At 46.2% G+C, this 24,923-nt stretch overlaps 1 protein-coding gene across 12 annotated transcripts in view; it reads left to right on the top strand.

The window, feature by feature from the left end:
• The window catches only part of mef2cb (myocyte enhancer factor 2cb), a 425,410-nt gene that overhangs the window by 290,805 nt on the left and 109,682 nt on the right, over nucleotides 1–24,923 (top strand). For all 12 annotated transcript variants that reach the window (XM_072516239.1, XM_072516247.1, XM_072516242.1 and 9 more), the window contains one exon: nucleotides 6,399–6,602. In XM_072516239.1, coding sequence (XP_072372340.1) covers nucleotides 6,399–6,602 — 204 coding nt within the window. The remainder of the gene's footprint in view (nucleotides 1–6,398; nucleotides 6,603–24,923) is intronic.

Below are 24,923 nucleotides of genomic sequence, written 5' to 3'. Positions count from 1 at the left end.
CACTTAATAAGAAGTCTTACAACACCAGGTCCCCGATGAGTATGTCTACAGCATGGTGGGGCGATCCCTCGCACCTGGGCAGCTTTTTCCCAATGGTGACACCATCTGGAATCATCAGCTGGAGCCATGGATACCAATGGGTGAATTTTCCTGCCTGCCCTAACCACTAAATTCTCCTCTCACCCATACCTCGCAAGTGCCTCCCTGACTGTCCCTGACAAATCCACATCACTTCCATGACCATCCAGCATCCTTGGCCTCCTGCAGTACAACCAGTTGTCACCGCTCCCAGTAGTGCTGCCATTAATGGAGAGTGGATGGGCCCTGATTGGCTAGAAACTCTTGAGTGGTGGGACATTTCTCTCTGAGGATGATGAGGATTTGTCCCCACACAGATCAGATAAGTGTCTGAGTGACACAAAACAAGCTGAGGGGTTTGGGCCCGGAATGGCTTTAGGTGTTGTCACTGGCTTGCCAATCAGTGGCCAGGCCCACCATTCACTCACCCATTAAATTCCACTCCACAGCTCACAGGTTCCACACATTGGCAGCGATTGAACCATGTCAGCTGTATGACCCAAACAGATTACACAACATTCATTGAGCAAGCAATCAACCTGTAAATAGTTAATAATCACTTTTCGTTAAGTAGTGCTGGGGAGATGTCACTGAGTGTGTGTTCAGTTGTTTGAGGTGAAGAGAGAACATTGACTGGGTGTAAGGATAATATAAGCGACTACAAACCAAGCAATTTAACTTCAGTGCTGAGGAACCTTTTAGAAATGATAGTGCTAGACAAAATTAGCAATCACTTGAGGCAAATGCAGATCAATTAAGGTAAATCCCACACAAATATGTGAAGGGTTTATAGTTTGTACGGTCTGTATTTTGTGGTCTGTTGTTTGTAAGGGCTATATTCTATAGTACCAAGGACCATGTAGAAGAGTGCTGGAGCAATTGGTATTATTTGGTTTTAAGTATCTTCAAAAAGGTTTAATTCAAAGGGGTAAGTCATGGCAGGACAGCTCAAAGTTGTGGTGTGCTTCTATTGCGCCTATGTGGGAAACTGGGAACATTTCCAGTTACCCGGGCCAGTATATGTGCAGGCAGTGTCTCTAACTGCAGTCCTAGAAGCCTGGATTTTGGAGATGGAGCAGCGGCTGAGGATACTCTGGAGCACCTGCGAGGTGGAGAGTATCATGCATAGCACATAGACTCTATAGACTCTGGAACAGTTCTTATAGATTGGGCAGCTTGGTAGCAAAGTGGATAGCACTGTGGCTTCACAGCGCCAGGGTCCCAGGTTCAATTCCCCGCTGGGTCACTGTCTGTGCGGAGTCTGCATGTTCTCCCCGTGTCTGCGTGGGTTTCCTCCGGATGCTCCGGTTTCCTCCCACAGTCCAAAGACGTGCAGGTTAGGTGGATTGGCGATGATAAATTGCCCTTTGTGACCAAAAAAAAGGTTAGGAGGGGTTATTGGGTTACGGTTATGGGGTGGAAGTGGGGGCTTAAGTGGACTCGATGGGCCGAATGGCCTCCTTCTGCACTGTATATTCTATGTTCTATTGGAGGGTAGCTAATGTAACCCCACTATTTGAAAAGGGAGGGAGAGAGAAAACAGGGAGCAATAGACAAGTCAACCTGACGTCGGTCGTGGGGAAAATGCTTGCCCATTATAAAAGATTTAGTAGCAGAGCACTTGGAAAACAGTGGCAGAATCGCACAGAATCAACATGAATTTATGAAAGGGAAATAGTGTTTGACAAATCTATTGGAATTCTTTAAGGATGCAACTAATTGAGTTGACGAGAGAGAGCCAGTGGATGTGGTTTATTTGAACTTTCAAAAGGCTTTTGATAAAGTCCCACATAAGTGATTAGAGTATAAAGTTAGAGCACATGGGATTGTGCGTAGTGTATTGAGATGGATAGAAACTAGTTGGCAGGCAGGAAACAAAGATTAGGAATAAACTGATCTATTTCCAAATGGCAGGCAGTGACTAGTGGCATACCGGAGGGATCAATACCAGGACCCCAGCTATTCACAATATATGTTAATGAGTTAGATGAGGGAATTAAATGTAATATCTCCAAATTTGCAAATGACACAAAGCTGGGTGGGACGGTGAGCTGTGAGGAGGTGCAGAAATCCTTCAGCGTGATTTGGACAGGATGAGTGAATGGGCAAATACATGGTGGATGCATAATAATGTGGATAAATGTGAGGTTAGCCACTTCGGTAACGAAAACAGGAAGACAGGTTATTATCTGAATGATTATAGACTAAAAAGAGGGGAATGTGCAACAGGATCTGGGTGCCTTTATATACCAGTCACTAGTAAGCATGCAGGTGAGGCAGGTGGCAAAGAACGCAAACGGTATGTTGCCATTCATAGTGAGAAGATTTGAATACAGGAGAAGGAATGCCTTGGTGAGACCACACCTGGAATATTGTGTGCCATTTTGGTCTTCTTATCTAAGGAAGGATGTTCATGCTATAGAGGGAGTGCAGTGAAGGTTTACCAACTGATTCCTGGGATGGCAGGACTGATGTTTGGGGACAGATTGAGTCAGATTGTTTTATATTTGCAGGCATTTAGAAGATTGAGGGGGGTTCTCACAGAAATCTATAAAATTCTAATGGGACTAGACAGGGAGGATGTTCCAAACGGTGGGGGAGTCCAGAACCAGGGGTTGCAGTCCAATTGATAAGGGATAAACCATTTAGGGCTGGGATGAGGAGAAATGTTTTCACCCAGAGAGTGGTGAGCCTGTGGAATTCACGACCACAGGACGTAGTTGAGGCCAAAACATTGAGTGCTTTCAAGAGGGAGTTAGATATAGCTCTTGGGACTAATTTTGGGGATAAAGCAATCAAAGGATATGGGGGAAAGCAGGAACAGGGTACTGAGTTGTATGATCAGCTATGATCTTGATGAATGGTGGAGCAGGCTCAAAGGATCGAATGGACTACTCCTGTTCCTATTTTCTATGTTTCTTTAAATGTGATTAACTATCTTGCCTGAGTCTTTTGATGAGGTAACAGAGGATGTTTGAGGCTAATGTGGTCGATGTGGTGCACATGGATTTCCAAAAGTCATTTGATAACGTTCACATAACAGACATATGAGCAAAGTTAGAGCTTATTGGGTGAAATGGGCAGTCGCAGTGTGGATACAAAATTGACTGAGTGACAGGCAGCATGAGAGTATTGTGGTAAATAGTTTGGTTTTTTGGACAGGAGAAAAGTTTTTGTTTAGATTTCTCAGAGGGCAGCGTTAGGATTCCTGCTTTTCTTTGCTATATACTGATGATCTAGACTTGGCTGTACAGGACACCATGTCAAAATTTGAGGATGGCACAAAACTTGGAAGTATTGTGAACTTGGAGGATGATAATGTTAAATTTCAAACGGGCAGACATAGACAGGCTGGTGGAATGGGCTGACCAGTGGCAGATGAAATATAATGCAGAGAAGTGTTCAGTGATTATTTCAGCACGGTAGCATTGTGGATAGCACAATTGCTTCACAGCTCCAGGGTCCTAGGTTCGATTCTGGCTTGGGTCGCTGTCTGTGCGGAGTCTGCACGTTCTCCCCATGTGTGAGTGGGTTTCCTCCGGGTGCTCCGGTTTCCTCCCACAATCCAAAGATGTGCAGGTTAGGTGGATTGGCCGTGATAAATTGCCCTTAGTGTCCAAAATTGCCCTTAGTGTTGGGTGGGGTTACAGGGTTATGGGGATAGGGTGGAAGTGTTGACCTTGGGTAGGGTGCTCTTTCCAAGAGCCAGTGCAGACTCGATTGGCCGAATGGCCTCCTTCTGCACTGTAAATTCTATGATTAATTTTGGTTGGAAGATTGAAGAGAAGCAGTGTAAAATGAAGGGTACAATTCTAAAGTGGGTCCATGAGCAGAGGACCTGGGGGTATAACTGCACAGATCCTTAAGGATGGTATGTTGAGGGAGTTGTTAATAAAGCACGGGGCAGCACGGTGGCACAGTGGTTAGCACAGCTGCCTCGCAGCTCTAGGGACTTAGGTTTAATTCCAACCTTGGGTGACTGTCTGTGTGGAGCTTGCACTTTCTCCCCATGTCTGCGTGGGTTTCCTCCGGGTGTTCCGGTTTCCTCCCACAGTCCAAAAATGTGCAGGTTAGGTGGATTGGCCATGCTAAATTGCCTCTTGGTGTCCAGGGATGTGCAGGTTAAGTGTGGTTATGGGGATAGGGCTGGGTAGTGGGCCTCGGTAGGGTGGTCTTTTAGAGGCATGGTGCAGACTCAATGGGCTGAATGGCCTCCTTCTGCACTGTAGGGATTCTATGAAATAGGATTCTTGGTTTTATCGATAGGGGCATAGAGTACAAAAGAAAGGAAATTACGATAAGCCTGTATAAAATACCAATTTGCTTCAATATTGTATTGGAATATTGTATCCAGTTCTGGGTACGACACTTTAGGAAGGATGTGAAGGCATTCTAAAAGGTGCAGAAAAAAATCACTATATGGTTGCAGATGAAGAACTTCCCTTACATGGATGGATTAGAGAAGTTGTGATTGTTCTCCTTGGAGAAGAGAAAGTTTATATTTGATAGAGGTGTTCAAAATCATAAAGTGCCTGGACTGAGTAGGTAGGGAGAAATTATTTCCATGGAAGGATCTAGAACTGCAAACACCGATTTAAGGTAAAAGAAGCGAAAAGGAAAATCTGTTTCATGCAGCAAGAAGTTTGGGTCTGGAATGCACTGTCTGAGAGGGTGGTGGAGGCAGATTCAAGTGTGGCTTTCTAAAGATAATTGGATAATTATCTGGCAAAAATTGCAGGATTCTGGGGAAAAGGGGGAATGGAGCTTTGGAATTGCTCTTGCAGAGAGCCGGCAGAGGCTGAATGGCCCCCTTCTGTGCTGCAACCATTTTATGATTCAATGATCCAGACCTTTTGATCTTTTGGGGTATTTTAACCCAGAGGTACCCCTGAAGATATGCTGGGGAACCCTTCAGAAGTCCCATTGTGTGGACTCTGCGGGAATTGCCTGGGAAGTTTCAATTTCCAATGGGCAATTCCCCTACATCTGCATCCCTCTCAATCTGAAAGTTAAAGTTGGAGACTTTGGATGGTTCCAATTCACTTACCAGAGGATTAAAACGAGTTCTAACTCAAGCATAACTATACTACTGACCCGCAACTACCTTCCTCTGACCACACATCTTCCCCCAACTACCCCCCCGAATCCAAGACTATCCCCTGAATCCAAGACGGCCCCCAACCCCCCGAACACTGGACTACCCCCGAATCCCAGACTACCCTTGCACCTTCCCACTTTTGAGTATACTGCCGACCACCTGACTACACACCATTGACCACTGCCTGTCCCTGACTACCCAACCCCGATTAGCCCGACCACCTGACTATTCCTCCAACCCCAACTAGCCCCACATCTCTCACTACCTCTCCAGCCCCCCGACTACCCCCACGGCTACACAACTACCCTCAACACCTTGACAACCCACAAATTAACCCCCCCCCCCCCCCCCCCCACTAGCCTTCATGCGATTAGCCCTGACACGTGATTGTCTTTCTGACCCGTCCTACCCGCTCACTCACTTACCTACCACACTTGCCTTCCCTCCGTAGCTTATCAAAATTACTTTGGGATGTTTAAACTTATCAATTTGCGGCAGCTAGTGCCATTAAAGGGGGGGGCTTTCTTTTCACTAATGCTCCTGCACTACAAAGGAGACTCTGTGCTCCACATTTCTCAAGTGGCCCGGTTCAGAAGTCTGGGCAGGAAATGCGGCGCTCCGGTGCAAGGTAAATAAATAGGAGAGGAGTGACAATCCAATGGTGATTGCCATTCCTACCAGGGCTGATTGTACGTTGATTAACATTGTGGTTTGTCTGCTCTGTGTACTATAATTGGACATTCACCGTGCCCAGTTAATGTCCTCACCAATGTGGTATCCAGTGTGATTCCCCTTTCAGGTGTGCACGTATGACGTGGATGCCATTTTGGAAGCCTGAGGGCAGTTGTGTCACCCAAAAATCAGGCGCTAGATGATCACAATTTCACATCTTGTACATTTCAGGGTTAACAATATCATGTAAAAACGTTAGTGCCATCGACTGAAGTTTGTGACTTCTGATTCATTAATATTGTCAATAACAGCCCTGAGTGTAAAGGTATAATTATACTCAAGAAATGATGACTTTTGATATTCCATCTATTGTGTGAGATTTTCAATATTTTGCTCAATATTGGACTAACTGTTTCTAGAATGTGATTATAGTAGTACATAATAAAAGGGACAACTTACTGGAAATGCTTGAGAATCCTATGATGATGATGATTTTTGAACATTTACAGAATGTTGAACAGACTTCAATCTGCTTTTATGCCTTCTACAGGTGACATTTACCAAGAGGAAGTTTGGGTTAATGAAGAAGGCTTATGAGCTAAGTGTTCTGTGCGACTGTGAGATTGCTCTGATCATCTTTAACAGCACTAATAAACTGTTCCAGTATGCCAGCACCGATATGGACAAAGTACTGTTGAAATATACAGAGTACAACGAACCACATGAGAGTCGAACAAATTCAGATATTGTTGAGGTAGGATTTGCCCTGACTTAATTATTGTTTAGTAGTATTCAGGATCTTAGAGGTAGCAAAATATATCAAAAGTCTGTTTCTGATTCTGACCGAGACAAATTAATTAGATCTATGGACATTTATTCCATACACCTAGAGGACAGAACTGTTAAAATATGCAGTTCATTTAGTGTTATTGAAAAATCTTTTAGTAATGAAAGATGTGAAGAAATGCTCAGATGTTGCAAATCTATTATACCCAGTCCAATTGCAAATTAAATTCAGGAGTAATTGTTCCCATGTTGCTGTCTCGAATCTGATCCAAGTTTGTTGGGATTCATTTGTGTCGTGATGTCACCATACATTGCACAAAACAATGGGAGACATGTAAAATATTAATAAAACATCACATTCTTTTGCGAAATAAAAACAGAAAACGCACAAAATATCAGTATCTGAAGGAGAAATAGAAGTTAACTTTTTGGATAATACTCTTCATTGATATTAAACTGTCCAACCAGAAATGTTACCTAACCTAATCCCTCATTCAGATGTTGACCTGCAAAATCCCAGATTGCTCTGCTTTAATTTTTGATTTATTTGCTTCTTTTTACTATGTTATAACGTGCACTTTAATATTGGTATTACCAATAGATAAAGCTGAACAGAGTGCTTGCTAAAATTACTCACATCAGTAACATAGGAATTTTCAGTAATTAACAGCAAAACTCAACCATACTATTCACTGCAACATCAATCGAATGATGCCGCCTCGGACGTTTAAGCTTTGTTTTTTTTAAACGGTAAGAAATAGACGTTTATTGTTCATCTGATTTAAGTGCAGTTTTCTTATAAAACAAGCTGCTTCAGGTTCACAGCCATAGACAACATAGTTTCAAGCCTGCAGGAAATAGCTCTGCAGTATGTGTGGGTGTTGAAAGAGGGTCTTTACATTAGCTGGTGTTCTGTATAATTTGCATGTCTTTGCTTGATAATTAGTGGTGTGGCTACAATGGTGCATAACCCCATGAAAGCTTTTCAGACATGTTTGGACAGATTGAAAAAGTTTGTACTCTGGGGAACATAACAGTCACAAAAATGCCACATAGCACCAAATCTCTCTGAATTTTTACACTAAAGTTTATAAATATGACCTTTTGGAGACATGGAATTCCAAAGTACATAAATTAAAATCCCGGCAATAATTTGGGAAGAAAAAATTTAAACTTGCATTTAGATGGTGCATTCACATACTCAGGACATGCAGGCAATGAACGACTTTTGAATATATGATGGTAAAGCTGGAAACACAGAAAAATGTGTGCAAAATGAACACAGTAAATTCCTTCAACCTGCAATGAAATGAATGACCATATCATCTGTTTTCGTTGTTGGTTGAGGGATAGGTGTTGGCGAGGGTAAATCTTTTCTGCACTCTTTCTAGTTTAATAATATCCTTTCTATAATAGGATGACCAGAATTGTACACAGCATTCCAAGTATTCCATGCCTCCTAAATTCTCATCCAAATCATTAATATAAATAACAAATAACAGTGGACCCAGCACTAATCTCTGAGGCGCACAACTGGTCACAGGCCTCCAGTTTGAAAAAAACAACCCTCTACAACCACCCTTTGTGTTCTGTCATCAAGCCAATTTTGTATCCAGTTGGCTACCTCACCCTGGATCCCGTGAGATTTAACCTTATGCAACAACCTACCAAGCTATACCTTGTCAAAGGCCTTGCTAAAATCCACGTAGACAACGTCGACTGCACTGCCCTCATCTACCTTGATGGTTACCCCTTCAAAAAACTAAATCAAATTTGTGAGACATGATATTCCACTCACAAAGCCATGCTAACTGTCCCTAATCAGTCCTTGCCTCTCTAAAAGCCTGTAGATCCTGTCTCAAAATACCTTTTAACAACTTACCCACCGCAGAAGTTAGGCCCACCGGTCTGTAGTTCCCAGGCTTTTCCCTGCAACCCCTCTTAAAGGCACAACATTTGCTACCCTCCAATCTTGAGGCACCTCACCTGTGGCTGTCGACGATTCAAATATCTGTGCACGGGGAACCGCAATTTCCTCCCTAGCCTCCCACAACGTCCTGGGATACATTTCATCAGGTCCTGGGGATTTATCTACTTTCTGCGTTTTAAGACTTCCAGCACTTCCTTCTCTGTAATATTTACACTCCTCAAGACATCACTATTTATTTCCCCAAGTTCCCTAACATCCATGCTTTCTCAACAGTAAATACCGATGAGAAATATTCATTTGGGATCTCCCCCATCTCTTGTGGATCTGCACATAGATGACCTTGTAGATCCTTAAGAGGCCCTACTCTCTCCTTAGTTACTCTTTTACCCTTTATGTATTTGTAGAAGCTCTTTGGATTCTCCTTTCCCTTATCTGCCAAAGAAATCTCATGTCCCCTTTTTGCCTTCCTGATTTCTCTCCTACTCTTCTCCGACAACCTCTATACTCTTCAAGGGCAAAGGATTCACTTGATCCAGCTGCCTATGAATGGCCTCCTCCTTCTTTTTGACCAGGGCCTCAATATCCCAAGTCTTCCAGGGTTCCCTACTTCTACCAGCCTTGCCCTTTACTCTAAAAAGAATGTGCTTATCCTGAACCGTGGTTAACACACTTTTGAAAGCTCCCACTTACCAGCCGTCCCTTTGCCTGCCAACAGATTCCCCCAATTAACTTTTGAAAGTTTCTGTCTAATACCATCAAAATTGGCCATGCCCCAATTTAGAATTTTAACTTTTGGGCCAGATCTATCATTCTCCATAGCTATCTTAAAACTAATGGAATTATGGTAACTGGCCCCAAAGTGATCCCTCACTGACACTTCTGTCACCTGCCTTTCCTTATTTGCAAAGAGGAGGTCAAGTTTTTCCCCCTCTCTAATCGACCATCCATATACTGAATGAGAAATTCCTCCTGAATACACTGAACAAATTTCTTTCCATTCAAGCCCCGAATGCTATGGCTGTCCCAGTCAATGTTGGGAAAGTTAAAGTCCCCAACTATTATCACCTTATTTTTCTTGCAGCTACCTGTAATTTCCGTACATATTTGCTCCTCAATTTCATGCTGACTATTTGGGGGCCTATGCCACAATCCTATCAAAGTGATCTCTCCTTATTTTTCAGTTCTACCCATATAGGCTTAGTAGATGAACCCTCAGATATATCCCCTCTCAGTACTGCCGTGATATTTTCCCTAATCAAAATCCCAACTCCCCCTCCTCTCTTATCTCTTGTTCTATCTGTACCCTGGAACATCGAGCTGCCAGTCCTGCCCCTCCCTTAGCCATGTTTCAGCAATAGCTATAATATCCCAGTCCCACTTACCCATCCATGCCCTGAGTTCATCTGCCTTTACATCAGGCCTCTTGTATTGAAATAAATGCAGTTTTGAAATAAATGCAGTTTAATCTAGACTTCCATTGCTCTCTGCCCTGCTTTCTCAGACCTGTCCGGTCATGTTTTGTACACTCTGTGTTTTATTTCTCTTAGCCTTACTGAACCCATTCACTGAGTTCTCCACAGTCTCTGTACTGTGGCCGTTTTTGATTTTATTTCTCTGCTTTTCACTTTTCCCCTTACTGCCTTCTGTCCCCACTTTACTTCCCACCAACTTCCTGCATCGGTTCCCATCCCCAGGCCACATTAGTTTAAAAGCTCCCCAACAAACAGTCCCCCGAGGACATTAGTTCCAGTCCAGCCCAGGTGCAGACCGTCTGGTTTGTTCTGGTCCCACCTCCCCCAGAACCAGTTACAATGTCCCAGGAATTTGAATCCCTCCCTCCGGCACCATATTCATTGTATTCACCTCATCAATCCTAATATTCCTGCTCTGGCTATGTTTGAATCATCATAGGATTTACAGTGCAGAAGGAGGCCATTCGGCCCATCGTGTTTGCACCGGCTGTTGGAAAGAGCACTCCACCCAAGCCCACACCTCCACCCTATCCCCGTAACCGAGTAACCGCACTAAGCTTTTTGGACACTAAGGGCAATTTACCATGGTCAATCCACCTAACCTGCACGTCTTTCGACTGTGGGAGGAAACTGGAGCACCCGGTGGAAACCCATGCAGAGTTGGGGAGAACGTGCAGATTCCGCACGGACAGTGACCCAAGCCGGGAATCGACCCTGGGACCCTAGAGCTGTGAAGCAACTGTGCTAACCACTGTGTTACCGTGCTACCCCACCGTGCCACTGGTAGCAATCCTGAGATTACAACCTTTTGAGGTCCTACATTTTAGTTTAACTCCTAACTCCATACATTCAGCTTGTAGGCCTCATCATATTTTGTACCTATATCATTGGTGCCTTTATGCACCATGATAGCTGGTTGTTCACCCTTCCCCCTCCAGAATTTCCTGCAGCCGCTCCGAGAAATCCTTGACCCTTGCACCAGGGAGGCAACATACCATCCTCGAGCCTTGTTTGCGTCCGCAGAAATGCCTGTCTATTCCCCTTACCACTGAGCCCCCTATTATTATAGCTCTGCCACTCTTTATCCTGCCCTCCTGCGCAGCAGAGCCAGCCATGGTGCCATGAACCTGGCTGCTGCCACGCTCCCCTGGTGAGCCATTTCCCCCAACAGTATCCAAAACAGTATATCTGTTTTGGAGGGTGATGACCGCAGGGGGCCTCTAGACTGCCACCCTACTCTTCCTCTGTCTGGTGGTCACCTATGTCCTATCTCCCTCAGTAAATTTTAACTGCAGTGTGACTAACTCACTGAACGTGCTATCCACGACTTCTTCAGCATCGTGGATGCTCCAAAGTGAATCCATCTGCAGCTCCAGAGCCGTCAAGTGGTCTAACAGGAGCTGCAGTTGGACACACTTCTTGCACGTGAAGGAGCCATGGATACCGGAAGGGTCCTTGAATTCCAAGTTTGCACAAGAGGAGCATGACACAGGCCCTGCCATGACGTAACCCTTAAGTTAGCTTAGAACAACAACTACAATGCCAAGAGAAAAAAGAAAAAAACTACCAGTCAACAACCAATCCCTTACCTGCTGGCTGTGACGTCACGTTTTGATTTCTTTCCACCTCTCACTTGCGCTCGAGTGTCCCTTGTAGGTCCGCCTCTTCACTCCTCCTGATTATGAGCACCTCTTTTCCCTCAGCATCGAATTTTCCTTCCGCTCCAAATTCTCAATACCTTCACTCTGGCTGAAATGTCACTCCGGCTGAAACTTTTTGAACTGTCAGTTTAGGTGACGTGCCCTAATCTCTGGAGCGGGGTTTGCATCCATTACCTTCTAACTCGGAGTTAAACTTGCTCTCTCTGACATTAAGGGTGGATTTAGTGGGCACACAATGCCCCGAGATCGGAAATTCCACCCAAAGTCAACGTACCTTTAAATGGTCTTTAAATGAACCTTTAAATGTTGCCCATGGCAGGCGGGACTGGAAAATGTGCGCCTAATATTAAAGCGGTTCTCAAGGAGCTTTGCATGAAGAAACTTTACACCGAAACAGGAAGGGAGACATTAGGAAGGTGATCAAATTTTAGTTTTGAGAAGAAATTTCAAAGAGGAGCTAGAGAAGTTTAGATAGGGAATTTCAGAGTCTGGGTGTTAATGGTTGGTTGATTATGCTGTTGAAGATACACAAGTGTTGGGTATTATATTACTCTTTGGTAATATATCTCGTTACTCTATGCTGCGTAATCCAGAATGGTCTGATGGTGTGATTCTGAAGAAACCACCAATCTTTAACTTAAAGCAAAACTGATTTATTGAGTAACGATTGATTAATATTGAGTTCGCACACTCCACAGAACTATAACTAGTAATCAAGTAATCTATATTAAAGTATTAACTAATTTAAACTACATATGCTAAACTTTGCTGCAATCTATCTCTCTTACACTCGACTGTCTAGTCACTCCTGGTTGGAAGAGACCAAGATCCTCTGAGTTCTCATATTTATAGTGGGATCGAGTGATGCCCTCTAGCGGTTGTGTTACACTGAGATGTAATAATTAACCCTTTACTTATCTACATATATACATATCATTACATTGGGTAATATTTGGCAAGGACAGAACGTATTAAATTGAAGCTTCATCTGCCTGCCTCATGGATGTAGTAGATCCCATGGCACTAGTTCGAAGAAGGCAGGAGCGGATTCTCCCTGGTGATCTAGAACCCAATATTCTGTCTCTTTAAGGGGCTGTCAATTAGTTAAGTAGCTAATTTGTCCATTTTCTTTATTTTTTAAATTGGTACTCAAAAGAAAATGAAAAAGAGTCAAGAGGACGTCTTGTGGTGCAATGGGTAGTGTCTCTTGGCCAGAAGCCCCGGATTCAAGTCCAACACCGGAACTTGTTTGCCACAAAAGGAGGGTTTGTTATTCAGTTTGGTGGGCTGATTATCAACCTGGAATTTCTTTCACCAGCTCTCTGCTCGTCGGCAAAGGAGAAAAAGTGTGTGCGAACATCCCTTAAAAAAAGATAAAGAAAATCAGGGGAAGACGGTGACATAGTGACAACATCACTGCTCCAGTAATCTTGGGGCCCAGTCTAAAGCTCTGGGGACATAGGTTCAAAAATAACTCACCATGGCAGCTGTTCAGTTAATAAATCTAGAATTGAAAACTAGTCTCCGTAATGGTGGCCGTGAAACATGCCAATTAGTGCCATGGCTGAGTGGATTGAAGCACCTGTCCAGTAAATAGGAGATCTTGATTTCAAATCTTAGCCATGCCTTTATTTGTTTATTCAATGAATGCATGGTTTTAAAGCTGTCAGTTTTGTCATCTCTGAATCAGATGGTTTGGGGTTCAAGTACCTCTTCAGAGATTTGAGCACACCATTTAATGATGGGTAAATGTGGTGTAGTGGTAATGTCACTATACTTGTAATCCACCGGCCAAGGCTACATTTCTGGGGTCACTGGTTGAAATCGCACCACAGCAGCTGGTGGAATTTATATCCAATTAAAACATTTTCCTTTGGTCAGGACTTTCTCATGGGTCTGCTCCCGGCCAAGGTGACCATTAACAGGTCCAGGCAGTTGGCCATGGAGAGGTTCATTAGATCCGATTGGTACTCTTGATATCTTCCGCGGGTTGTTGGCCATCATCGGCTGGAGTACATCATCAGCCCCAAGAGCATTATTTTCATTTAATTTGAAAAGTTTCCTTTCAAGTTTTGTCTTTTTTGTTACAGTGCCCCTTTGAGAGGTGGTGAATTTGTTCATTCATTTATTTGTTAATCAGTTTATTTTACTGGCATTCAAAAGGACATATAATAAAAGTCAGCTGGAACACTGGGTTAGTAGTTAGGAGGCAGAGATCTGCAATGCTATATCCTGTGGATAAATCTACCGGCAAGGAAAAGATCTATGTCCTGGTTTGTACCTCATCTGGCATAGGTCCATTTAAAACCAGGTTCTATTCGTAAAAATTTGTTCTTGGGATGTGGGTGTCGCTGCCTGTGCCAGCATTCGTTGCCCATCTCTAATTGCCCTTGAACCAAGTGGCCAGAACGGGTAAGGACAGCAAATTTCCTTCCCCGAAGGACATTAGTGAATCAGATGGGTTTTTATGACAATCGGCAATGGTTTCATGGTCATCATTATACTTTTAATTTCAAATTTTTATTGAAATCAAATTTCACCATCTGCCATGGTAGGATTCGAACCCAGGACAACAGAGAATTACCCTGTGTCTCTGGATTACTAGTCTAGTGACAATACCAAAATGCCACCGCCTATGTGGCTGAAGGCTTTCCTGTCAATGGTGGGGCAAAATCAAGGGGGCACACAAAAAGCCAGATTCAGAAGTACAGAATTTTCAGGAAAATGCAGGTGGGACTGGCTGCTAGTGAGTATAGGGATATGGGTTAGTGTGCAGAAATATGGAAGAATGCTGTGTAAGTATTCAAAGGGTAAGATTTTAAATTGGACATGTGGGAGGGCTGGTACTGAATGTAGGTCTACTGAGATGATGATCAGCAAGCAGAACTTAGCGTCGATAACCTGTATGTGGCAAAGTTTTGGATATGTTGCAGATAAAGAATGGAGTAAGAAGACCAGCAATAAGAGCATTAAAGTAGTCGTCTTATGGTGGTGAAAGCATTAGGGTTTTAACAATGACGGTTCTGAGATTGGTGTGAAGGTTTGCAGGAGTGCAAGAAAGCTGTCCTTGTGACAGAAAATATGGAATCTGAAACTCACCTTAATGTCAAGCATGAAGCAAAAGTTGCAAACAGTCAGGTTAATACCAGGGACTGGATTCTCCATTTGGAGACTAAGTTCTCCCGCCAGAGTAGAATCGCTCCTGGCCTGCACTGACGTGAGGAGCATCGCTCAAGTGATTTCCCCCTCCTTTTCCATGTAAATGTATGCAAGGAGGTGAGCTTCTGGGATTCAAATCCTGCCCCCCAGCCCTGCTGACAAATAGGGGCATCCTCCCCCAAACACCTGGGAATTATGGGTCATTCCCCCTCACAGCATGCATGCATGAGGATGACCCGATTTCTCCCCCACCGACCCCTCATCGAAGTGTCACCATGTCAGAGGTGCCCATAACGGAGATCCCCCACCCACCCCCATAGTCACCCCTGCCTTGAAGCTAAAGAGCAATCCAGGCAGAACAGTGAAAAGTCACTGCTTTTTCACGTACCAGCCTCTTACACCTACTGCCTCAGACAAAAGTACTGAAAGCAGCAGGTGTTACTTCATAGAAAGCCAAAAAAAATCACAAGGACTTAAACCTCCTCAGATCCTTTGATCTGTGGGGTTTATATTCACTTCCAAAGATAAATAGCATTTAGTAGGCTGCAAATGACAGGATAAATGCTTCCAGACAGCCAGGTGTCTGGATTGTATATTTTCATTTCCCTTCACCCTTGAATGCATCTCAAGTGCCCTGCTGTGAAGCTAACCATATGTTTATAAACATCCAGGAGATAAGTGCTTTCACTTCCTCGTTTTCTCAACAGAAAACACTTAACTTCTTTTGATGTGGTGCACACCTGTCACTCAGTTAAATGTTTATAAACATTGTGGTTAGCTTCAAAGCAGGGTACTTGAGAAACTAGCATGAAGTAAAATGAAAATAAACAATTCAGATACCTGGCTGTCTGGCAGGTATTACAGTGGGGTCTCTGATATGGGGTCTCTGAAATGATGTCTCTGATATGGGGGTCTCCGAAATCCATGAAAATAATGGTAATCAGGTTCATACCCTTATTGGGCATGAACCTGATTACATCTGCTGGGATGGCCCAGGAACATCGCAAACAGTTTGGTGCCCAGCCCAAATTCTGTTTCAGTCCTCTCCCACAATTTTCCCGGGATTTGCAGCAGGTGCAACATGGTCGGAAAATTGCCTCCACTGTTTCAATGCTAAGGATTCAAAGGATAAGATTTTAAATTGGACCTGTGGGAGGACTGATAGTGAATGTAGATATTCAAAGATGGTGATCAGCAAGTGGAACTTAGTGTGTGATAACCTGTATATAGCAACGTTTTGGACATGTAGATAAAGAATGGAGTAAGAAGACCAGCAATAAGAGCATTAAAATAGTCATCTATCACCTCTGGGCTTGAGGCATGTCTGCGATGACGGTGAATCCTGCTGCCCGGGAAACCTGATGGGCTTGATCCAGACTGAAGTTGACGAATTGTGCTGCTCGGGCATATGGGGCATCCGTGACAGCATGGCTGCACCTTTGAATGGGCATCTGCGAGATCCCAGACAGATCCCCATTTAACGTCGAGAATGACCCTGTGGCAAAAAGGTTCAGGGCGACCGTCACCTTAACGGCCACCGGAAGCAGGTTTCCTCTCCCATTCCCTCATGATTCCAGGTGCACCATCATCTGCACAGATGTCGCACCATCTCCCTTCTGAGCCACAGTCATCGGAGACATGCTCTCTGGCAGGATCTCGAAGGACAGGCACTGCTGATAAACATGGGGCCTGATGCGTCGCCTCCTTACCATCTCCTCCTCGGACTGTTGGACGGCTGGCTCGCCAGCCTCACCGGCTGGCCCCTGCTCCTCTGGAATAGACTCCTGTTCTTCAGGGTGCTCCCAGAGCAACTTCTGCTCGTGCAGTCTCATCATGTCCGAACGGGCTGCCGCAGCCAGGCAGATGCTAACCATCTTGGCTGGACTCCTAAACCCATTGCCTGCAAGGGTAAAGGGCAGACATGTTAGCATGGTGAGTACTCCCATACTCATCCAGGTCCAATAGGCGATGTGCTGGCCCTGGCCTGCACTGCAGCCGCTGTTCCCGCATGTCTCATCCTCCCACTCCCACCTCCGTCCGTTCGCCCCGACTCAGCTGTCTGCATCACGCCCCTGGCCCCATCGATGGGGAAAACTGGCCCCATCGTTCCAGCAGAGGGCAGCAGAGCGGAGCCGCTGATTGGCTGTTGCGGGGAAAATTTGCATCAGTGCATTGCGGTCACTGTATCCAGAAGGTGTACCTGAGCAAGACACCCTCCGTGTTCAAGGGAAGGCAAGAATCCAGCAGAGGGCAGCAGAGCGGAGCCGCTAATTGCCTGTTGCAGGGAAATTTGCATCAGTGCATTGCAATCACTGTATCCAGAAGGTGGTTTGTGGAGGAGCTGTTGTCAAGTGACAGTTAAACCCCAAACACTTCTTCAGTGTTTCCCTCCCTACCTCCTCCTCTAACCAAAAAAAAACAATTACTGTAAGGATCCCAGCTGAGTAAAGATCAAGAGAGAGACTCGAGGGCAGGTAGAAGTAGAAAGAAGTTGAACCGTGAGGTCACAGCCAGCAGGTAAGTGATTGTCTGGTGACTGGTAAGTAGTTTCTTTTCCCTGAGGTGTCTTGATAAGGTAGGGTTTTTCTATTTCTATTTTTTTTTTATCGTATGATTGGTAACAATTGGTATCTATTATTTGATATTATAGTTGGACTAAGTTAAGCTTAAGATTAAAAATGGCAGGAGATCTCAGACCCCTGTTATGCTCCTCTTGCTCAATGTGGGTGCTCAGGGACGTGGCTGATGTCCCTGACACTTTCACGTGCGGGAAGTGTGTCCAGCTGCAGCTCCTGTTAGACCGCATGACAGCTCTGGAGCTGCGGATGGACTCACTTTGGAGCATCCGCGATGCTGAGGAGGTCGTGGATACCACGTTTAGCGAATTGGTCACACCACAGATTAGGATTGCTGAGGGAGAAAGGGAATGGGTGACCAAAAGGCAGAGAAAAAGCAGGAAGGCAGTGCAGGTGGCCCCTGCGGTCATCGCCCTCCAAAACAGGTATACCGTTTTGGATACTGTTGGGGGAGATGGCTCACCAGGGGAAGGCAGCAGTAGCCAGGTTCATGGCATCGTGGCTGGCTCTGCTGTACAGAAGGGCGGGAAAAAGAGTGGAAGGGCTATAGTCATAGGGATTCAATTGTAAGGGGAGTAGATATGCGGTTCTAGGGTTGAAATCGAGACTCCCGAATGGTATGTTGCCTCCCAGGTGCACGGGTCAGGGATATCTCAGACCGGCTGCAGAACACTCTGAAGGGGGAGGGAGAACAGCCAGTTGTTGTGGTGCATATAGGCACCAATGATATAGGTAAAAAAACGGGATGAGGTCCTACAAGCAGCATTTAGGGAGTTAGGAGCCAAGTTAAAAAGTCGGACCTCATAGGTAGTAATCTCAGGATTGCTGCCAGTGTCACGTGGTAGTCAGAGTAGAAATGAAAGAATAGGCAGGATGAATGCATGGCTTGAGAGATGGTGCAGGAGGGAGGGGTTCAGATTTTTGGGACATTGGGACCGGTTCTGGGGGAGGTGGGACTACTACAAATTGGACGGTCTACACCTGGGCCGGACTGGAACCAATGTCCTTGGGGGTGCTTTTGCTAACGCTGTTGGGGAGGGTTTAAACTAATGTGGCAGGGGGATGGGAACCAAATGAGGAGGTTAGTGGACAGTAAGGAGGTAGTAACTAAAGCCTGTAAGGAACTAGATCATGAAGTCAGCGTGACTAATGGGAAGAGTAGGCAGGGAACAGATGATGAACGCAAAGGGACTGGTGGTCTGAGGTGCATTTGTTTTAATGCAAGAAGTGTAGTAGGTAAGGCAGATGAACTTAGGGCTCGGATTAGTACCTGGGCGTATGATGTTATTGCTATTACTGAGACTTGGTTGAGGGAAGGGCATGATTGGCAACTAAATATCCCAGGATATCGATGCTTCAGGCAGGATAGAGAGGGAGGTAAAACGGGTGGAGGAGTTGCATTACTGGTCAGAGAGGATATCACAGCTGTGCTGAAGGAGGGCACTATGGAGGACTGTAGCAGTGAGGCGATATGGGCAGAGTTCAGAAATAGGAAGGGTGCGGTAACAGTGTTGGGGCTGTACTACAGACCTCCCAACAGCGAGCGTGAGATAGAGGTACAAATGTGTAAACAGATTATGGAAAGATGTAGGAGCAATAGGGTGGTGGTGATAGGAGATTTTAATTTTCCAACATTGACTGGGATACACTTGGTGTCAGAGGTCTAGATGGAGCAGAATTTGTCAGGAGCATCCAGGAGGGTTTTCTAGATCAGTATGTAAATAGTTTAACTCGGGAAGGGGCTATACTGGACCTGGTGTTGGGGAATGAGCCCGGCCAGGTGGTTGAAGTTTCAGTTGGGGATTTCTTTGGGAATAGTGATCACAATTCCGTAAGTTTTGGAATACTCATGGACAAAGACGAGAGTGGCCCTAAAGGAAGAGTGCTAAATTGGGAGAAGGCCAACTATGCCAAAATTCGGCAGGAGCTGGGGAATGTGGATTGGGAGCAGCTGTTTGAAAGTAAATCGACATTTGATATGTGGGAGGCTTTTAAAGAGAGGTTGATTAGAGTGCAGGACAGACATGTCCCTGTGGAAATGAGGGATAGAAATGGCAAGATTAGGGAACCATGGATGACAGGTGAAATTGTGAGACGAGCTAAGAGGAAAAAGGAAGCATACATAAGGTCCAGGCGACTGAAGACAGACAAAGCTTTGGAAGAATATCAGGAATGTAGGACCAATCTGAAATGAGGATTCAAGAGGGCTAAAAGGGGTCATGAAATATCTTTAGCCAACAGGGTTAAGGAAAATCCCAAAGCCTTTCATTCATACATAAGGAGCAAGAGGGTAGCTAGAGAAAGTGTTGGCCCACTCGAGGACAAAGGAGAAAATGGGTGAGATTCTTAACGAGTACTTTGCATCGGTATTCACCGAGGAGAGGGTCATGACGGATGTTGAGGTTAGGGATAGATGTTTGATTACTCTAGATCAAGTCGGCATAAGGAGGGAGGATGTGTTGGGTATTCTAAAAGGCATTAAGGTGGACATGTCCCCAGGTCCAGATGGGATCTATCCGAGGTTACTGAGGGACGTGAGAGAGGAAATAGCTGGGGCCTTAATAGATATCTTTGCAGCATCCTTGAACACAGGTGAGGTACCAGAGGACTGGAGAATGTTGTCCCCTTGTTTAAGAAGGGTAGCAGGGATAATCCAGGGAATTATAGACCTGTGAGCTTGACGTCAGTGGTAGGCAAACTGTTGGAGAAGATACTGAGGGATAGGATCTATTCACATTTGGAAGAAAATAGACTTATCAGTGATAGGCAGCATGGTTTTGTGCAGGGAAGGTCATGCCTTACAAACCTAATAGAATTATTTGAGGAAGTGACAAAGTTGATTGATGAGGGAAGGGCTGTAGATGTCACATACATGGACTTCAGTAAGGCATTTGATAAGGTTCCCCATGGTAGGCTGATGGAAAAAGTGAAGTCTCATGGGGTCCAGGGTGTACTAGCTAGATGGATAAAGAACTGGCTAGGCAACAGGAGACAGAGAGTAGTAGTGGAAGGGAGTTTTTCAAAATGGAGAACTGTGACCAGTGGTATTCCACAGGGATCCGTGCTGTGACCACTGTTGTCTGTGATATACATAAATGACCTGGAGGAAGGTATAGGTGGTCTGATTAGCAAGTTTGCAGATGACACTAAGTTGGTGGAGTAGCAGATAGTGAAGGGGACTGTCAGAGAATACAGCAAAATATAGATAGATTGGAGAGTTGGGCAGAGAAATGGCAGATGGAGTTCAATCCGGGCAAATGCGAGGTGATGCATTTTGAAAGATCCAAGAGTGAACTATACAGTAAATGAAAAAGCCCTGGGGAAAATTGATGTACAGAGAGATCTGGGTGTTCAGGTCCTTTGTACCCTGAAAGTGGCTGCGCAGGTTGATAGAGTGGTCAAGAAGGCATACGGCATGCTTTCCTTCATCGGTAGGGGTATTGAGTACAAGAGTTGGCAGGTCATGTTACAGTTGTATAAGACTTTGGTTCAGCCACATTTGGAATACTGTGTACAGTTCTGGTCGCCACATTACCAAAAGGATGTGGATGCAGAGGAGGTTCACCAGGATGTTGCCTGGTATGGAGGGCGCTAGCTATGAAGAGAGGTTGAGTAGATTAGGATTATTTTCATTAGAAAGACGGAGGTTGAGAGGGGACCTCATTGAGGTCTACAAAATCATGAGAGGTATAGACCGGGTGGATAGCAAGAAACTTTTTCCCAGAGTGGGGGACTCAATTACTAAATGTCACGAGTTCACGGTGAGAGGGGAAAGGTTTAAGGGAGATATGAATGGAAAGTTCTTTACGCAGAAGGTGGTGGGTGCCTGGAATGCATTGCCGGCGGAGGTGGTAGAGGCGGGCACGATAGCATCATTTAAGATGTATCTAGACAGATACATGAATGGGCAGGGAGCAGAGGGATACAGATCCTTAGAAAATAGGCGACAGTTTTAGATAGAGGATCTGGATCGTCGCAGGCTTGAAGGGCCTGTTCCTGTGCTGTAATATTTCTTTGTTCTTTGATGCCTGGCACCGGGGGAGACTCTTATCCCACCACCCGTCCCTGCTGGCAGGGGTACCCGTGGCTGTCGCTACCCATGCCAGCGCAACGCTCCGCGGCCACTGTCATGCGCCCTCTGGTGTGGCCTACTTAGGGTATCCTCCTTGGGTGGGCCATGTGCTATTCAGCCAGCAGGGTGGCACCTGGTTTGGGGTGTATGCCACCATGTCTCACTGACCGGCACCATGTTTAGAGGCATGCATGCTGGCAGGGCCAACGGATAAGTCTGGGCAAGGAGAGTGGGCACCCATTGGGACCGTAGCTGTGGTGTGTTGTGGGCTCTCTTTACGATGCATGGGTTGTGCCCCCCTCTCTGGGGGCAGGATGGATGGGAACAGGGCGCAGTGGGCAGGCGGGGCTCGGTGACAACTGGTGATCCTGCGGATTGGGCTAGCTGATAGTACCACAGGTGCGGCATCCATCCTGGGGGGCAGTGTGCCAGAGTGTGGCAAAGGCATGGGTCCGGTGTGTGATGTGCTCTTGCCCTTCTCCCTCTGCAGTGCGGCAGCACCTCGGATGGGTGCACTGAGGAGTGCCAGCACCTGGTGGGCCTCTGGCTGCACTGGACCACGCCCATCCCGTTAATGGGGCAGCTGGTGTCTGAGGGTTCCAAGGGGGGATGGTCCGAAGGGGGGCATCCACACAGCCGGTGGATTCTGCACATTTACCAGACACAGTGGACAGTCAATGCAGTGTGTATCCAGACTGCTGTCTTGCAGCCTCGTCAATGGCTTGGAGCGCCTCTGGCCCCGCTATTTCCCCCCATCCCTGCCCCAGCAGATGCACCCCAGCCAGCGGCACAACTGTCAACCCACCGTTGCGTCTTTGAAAAGTTTCCTTACCTCCTCTCTCTCCCTCAGCAGCCACAGCACCCAGTCCCCGTTTTTAAGTACTGCAAGAGAACCGCAAAGGCGTCACTTTTGCCTGGCAGAGGCGGAGCATAGTGGGAGGCCAAAGATTACCAGGTCGGGGCCCATTAATGATTTGTTAATGAATGCTACTGTACGTTTTGCATGCCCATGTTGGCGCGGAGAGTAGAACGCATTCAAGCTGCCATTGAGACATCGGAGCATGGCGCTCCATTGGGCGCTCGGCACCAACCTCTATTTTCGGCTGACGCCCGATTCTCCGCCCGATCACGATTCGTGATTGTGGCGTTGCTGGCCGGAGAATCTGTGGTACCTGTGGAACAACTGCAGAATCGCATCAATTAATGAAGAGAAATAAAACCACCTTGGCTATGTATAGCACAGATATTCTTGCAGATTTACATGTTTATATCAAACTTGTAGTCAGGATGCAGCAGTGTATTACATTGTGTGGTATTGACCACAACAATGACAAGCAAGTAGTTTGTGAATAGAGCAGATAAAATAATCATGTATGGTATTGACCACAACAATAACACAAGCGAGTATCTTGTGTGCGTCGACCAGATAAAATAATCACAGTATGTGCTGACCATCCACACACACACATATATGTATAAATATATCACCTCAGCTGACCTTACTGTATGCTGAATGGTTATGGTATTAAAATTCTTGCGTTGAAACTTACTTCAAGTAAGTTAACATGTGGCTCACATAAAAAATTTAGACTTGATAAAAGTTCTTTTTTTTAAAAAAAATAATTTTTATCAAAGGTTTTCATAAAATATCAATAACAAAATGAGAAAGAAAAAAAGAACCCAACAGGGTTAAGTACAAAACACAATCTAAAAAAGCAACCCCCCAAACCCCTCCCCCCCTGTACCTAAATAATAAATTAACATTAACACCCCGACTTAAGACAACAGGTGTATACACCCCCTCAGACCCTTCCAGTGTAAATAACATAAACAAAAATAAAGTAAACCCCCCCCATCCCCCGAGCTGCTGCTGCCATTGACCAATGTCTATCGTTCTGCCAGAAAGTCTAAGAACGGTTGCCACCGCCTAAAGAACCCTTGTACCGACCCTCTCAAGGCGAATTTCACCCTCTCCAATTTAATGAACCCTGCCATATCGTTGATCCAGGATTCCATGCTTGGGGGCCTCGTATCTTTCCACTGAAGGAGAATCCTTCGCCGGGCTACCAGGGACGCAAAGGTCAGAATTCCAGCCTCTTTCGCCTCCTGCACTCCCGGCTCCTCTGCCACCCCAAATATTGCGAGCCCCCAGCCCGGGTTGACCCTGGCTGCTACCACCCTCGACACCATCCTCGCTACGCCCTTCCAAAATTCCTCCAGCGCTGGGCATGCCTAGAACATATGGGTGTGATTTGCTGGGCTCCCTGAGCACCTAACACACCTGTCCTCACCCCCAAAGAACCTGCTCATCCTTGTCCCGGTCATGTGTGCCCTGTGCAGCACCTTAAACTGTATGAGGCTGAGCCTCGCGCATGAAGAGGAAGAGTTCACCCTCCCTAGGGCACCTGCCCACGTCCCCTCTTCGATCTCCTCTCCGAACTCCTCCTCCCACTTACCTTTCAACTCCACCACCGAGGCCTCCTCCTCCTCCTGCATCACCTGGTAAGTTTCCGAGATCTTCCCCACTCCCACCCACCCCCCCGAGAGCACCCTGTCCTGTACTGTGTGCGGCAGTAGCCGTGGGAATTCCACCACCTGCCGTCTGGCAAACGCCCTTACCTGTAAGTACCTGAAGGTGTTCCCCGGGGGGAGCCCGTACTTCTCCTCCAGCTCAACCAAGCTCGCGAACTTCCCGTCCACAAACAGGTCCCCCAACTTTCGTATGCCTGCCCTGTGCCGCCCCGAAAACCCTCCACCTGTTCTTCCTGGGGCGAACCGGTGGTTCCCCTGTAATGGGGTCCACGCCGAGGCCCTAACTTCCCCCCTATGCCGCCTCCACTGCCCCCAAATTTTGAGGCCCACCACCACCACCGGGCTCGTGGTATACCTCCTTGGAGGGAGCGGCAGCGACGCCGTTGCCAGCGCCCCCACACTCGTACCCACACAGGACGCCGTCTCCAGCCTCTTCCATGCAGTCCCCTCCCCCTCCATCACCCACTTGCGCACAATTGTCGCATTGGTGGCCCAGTAGTACCCACAGAGGTTGGGCAGCGCCAGCCCCCCCCTATCTCTACTCCGCTCCAGGATCACCCTTCTCACCCTCGGAGTCCCTCGCGCCCACACAAACCCCATTATACTCCTGTTAACCCGCCTGAAAAAAGCCCTCGGGATAAACACGGGGAGGCACTGGAACAGGAACAAAAACCTTGGGAGCACCGTCATTTTGATTGACTGCTCCCTACCTGCCAGGGACAGCGGCAACGCGTCCCACCTCTTGAACTCCTCCTCCATTTGCTCCACCAGCCTTGTAAAGTTAAGCCTATGCAGGGCCCCCCAGCTCCTGGCCACCTGGACCCCCAAATATCTGAAACTCCTCTCCGCCCTTTTTAGTGGGAGCTCGCCAATCCCCCTCTCCTGGT

This window comes from Scyliorhinus torazame, chromosome 9 (genome assembly GCF_047496885.1).
Source record: "Scyliorhinus torazame isolate Kashiwa2021f chromosome 9, sScyTor2.1, whole genome shotgun sequence".
Classification (NCBI taxonomy): domain Eukaryota; kingdom Metazoa; phylum Chordata; class Chondrichthyes; order Carcharhiniformes; family Scyliorhinidae; genus Scyliorhinus; species Scyliorhinus torazame.
This window is presented reverse-complemented; position numbering and strand designations above follow the sequence as displayed.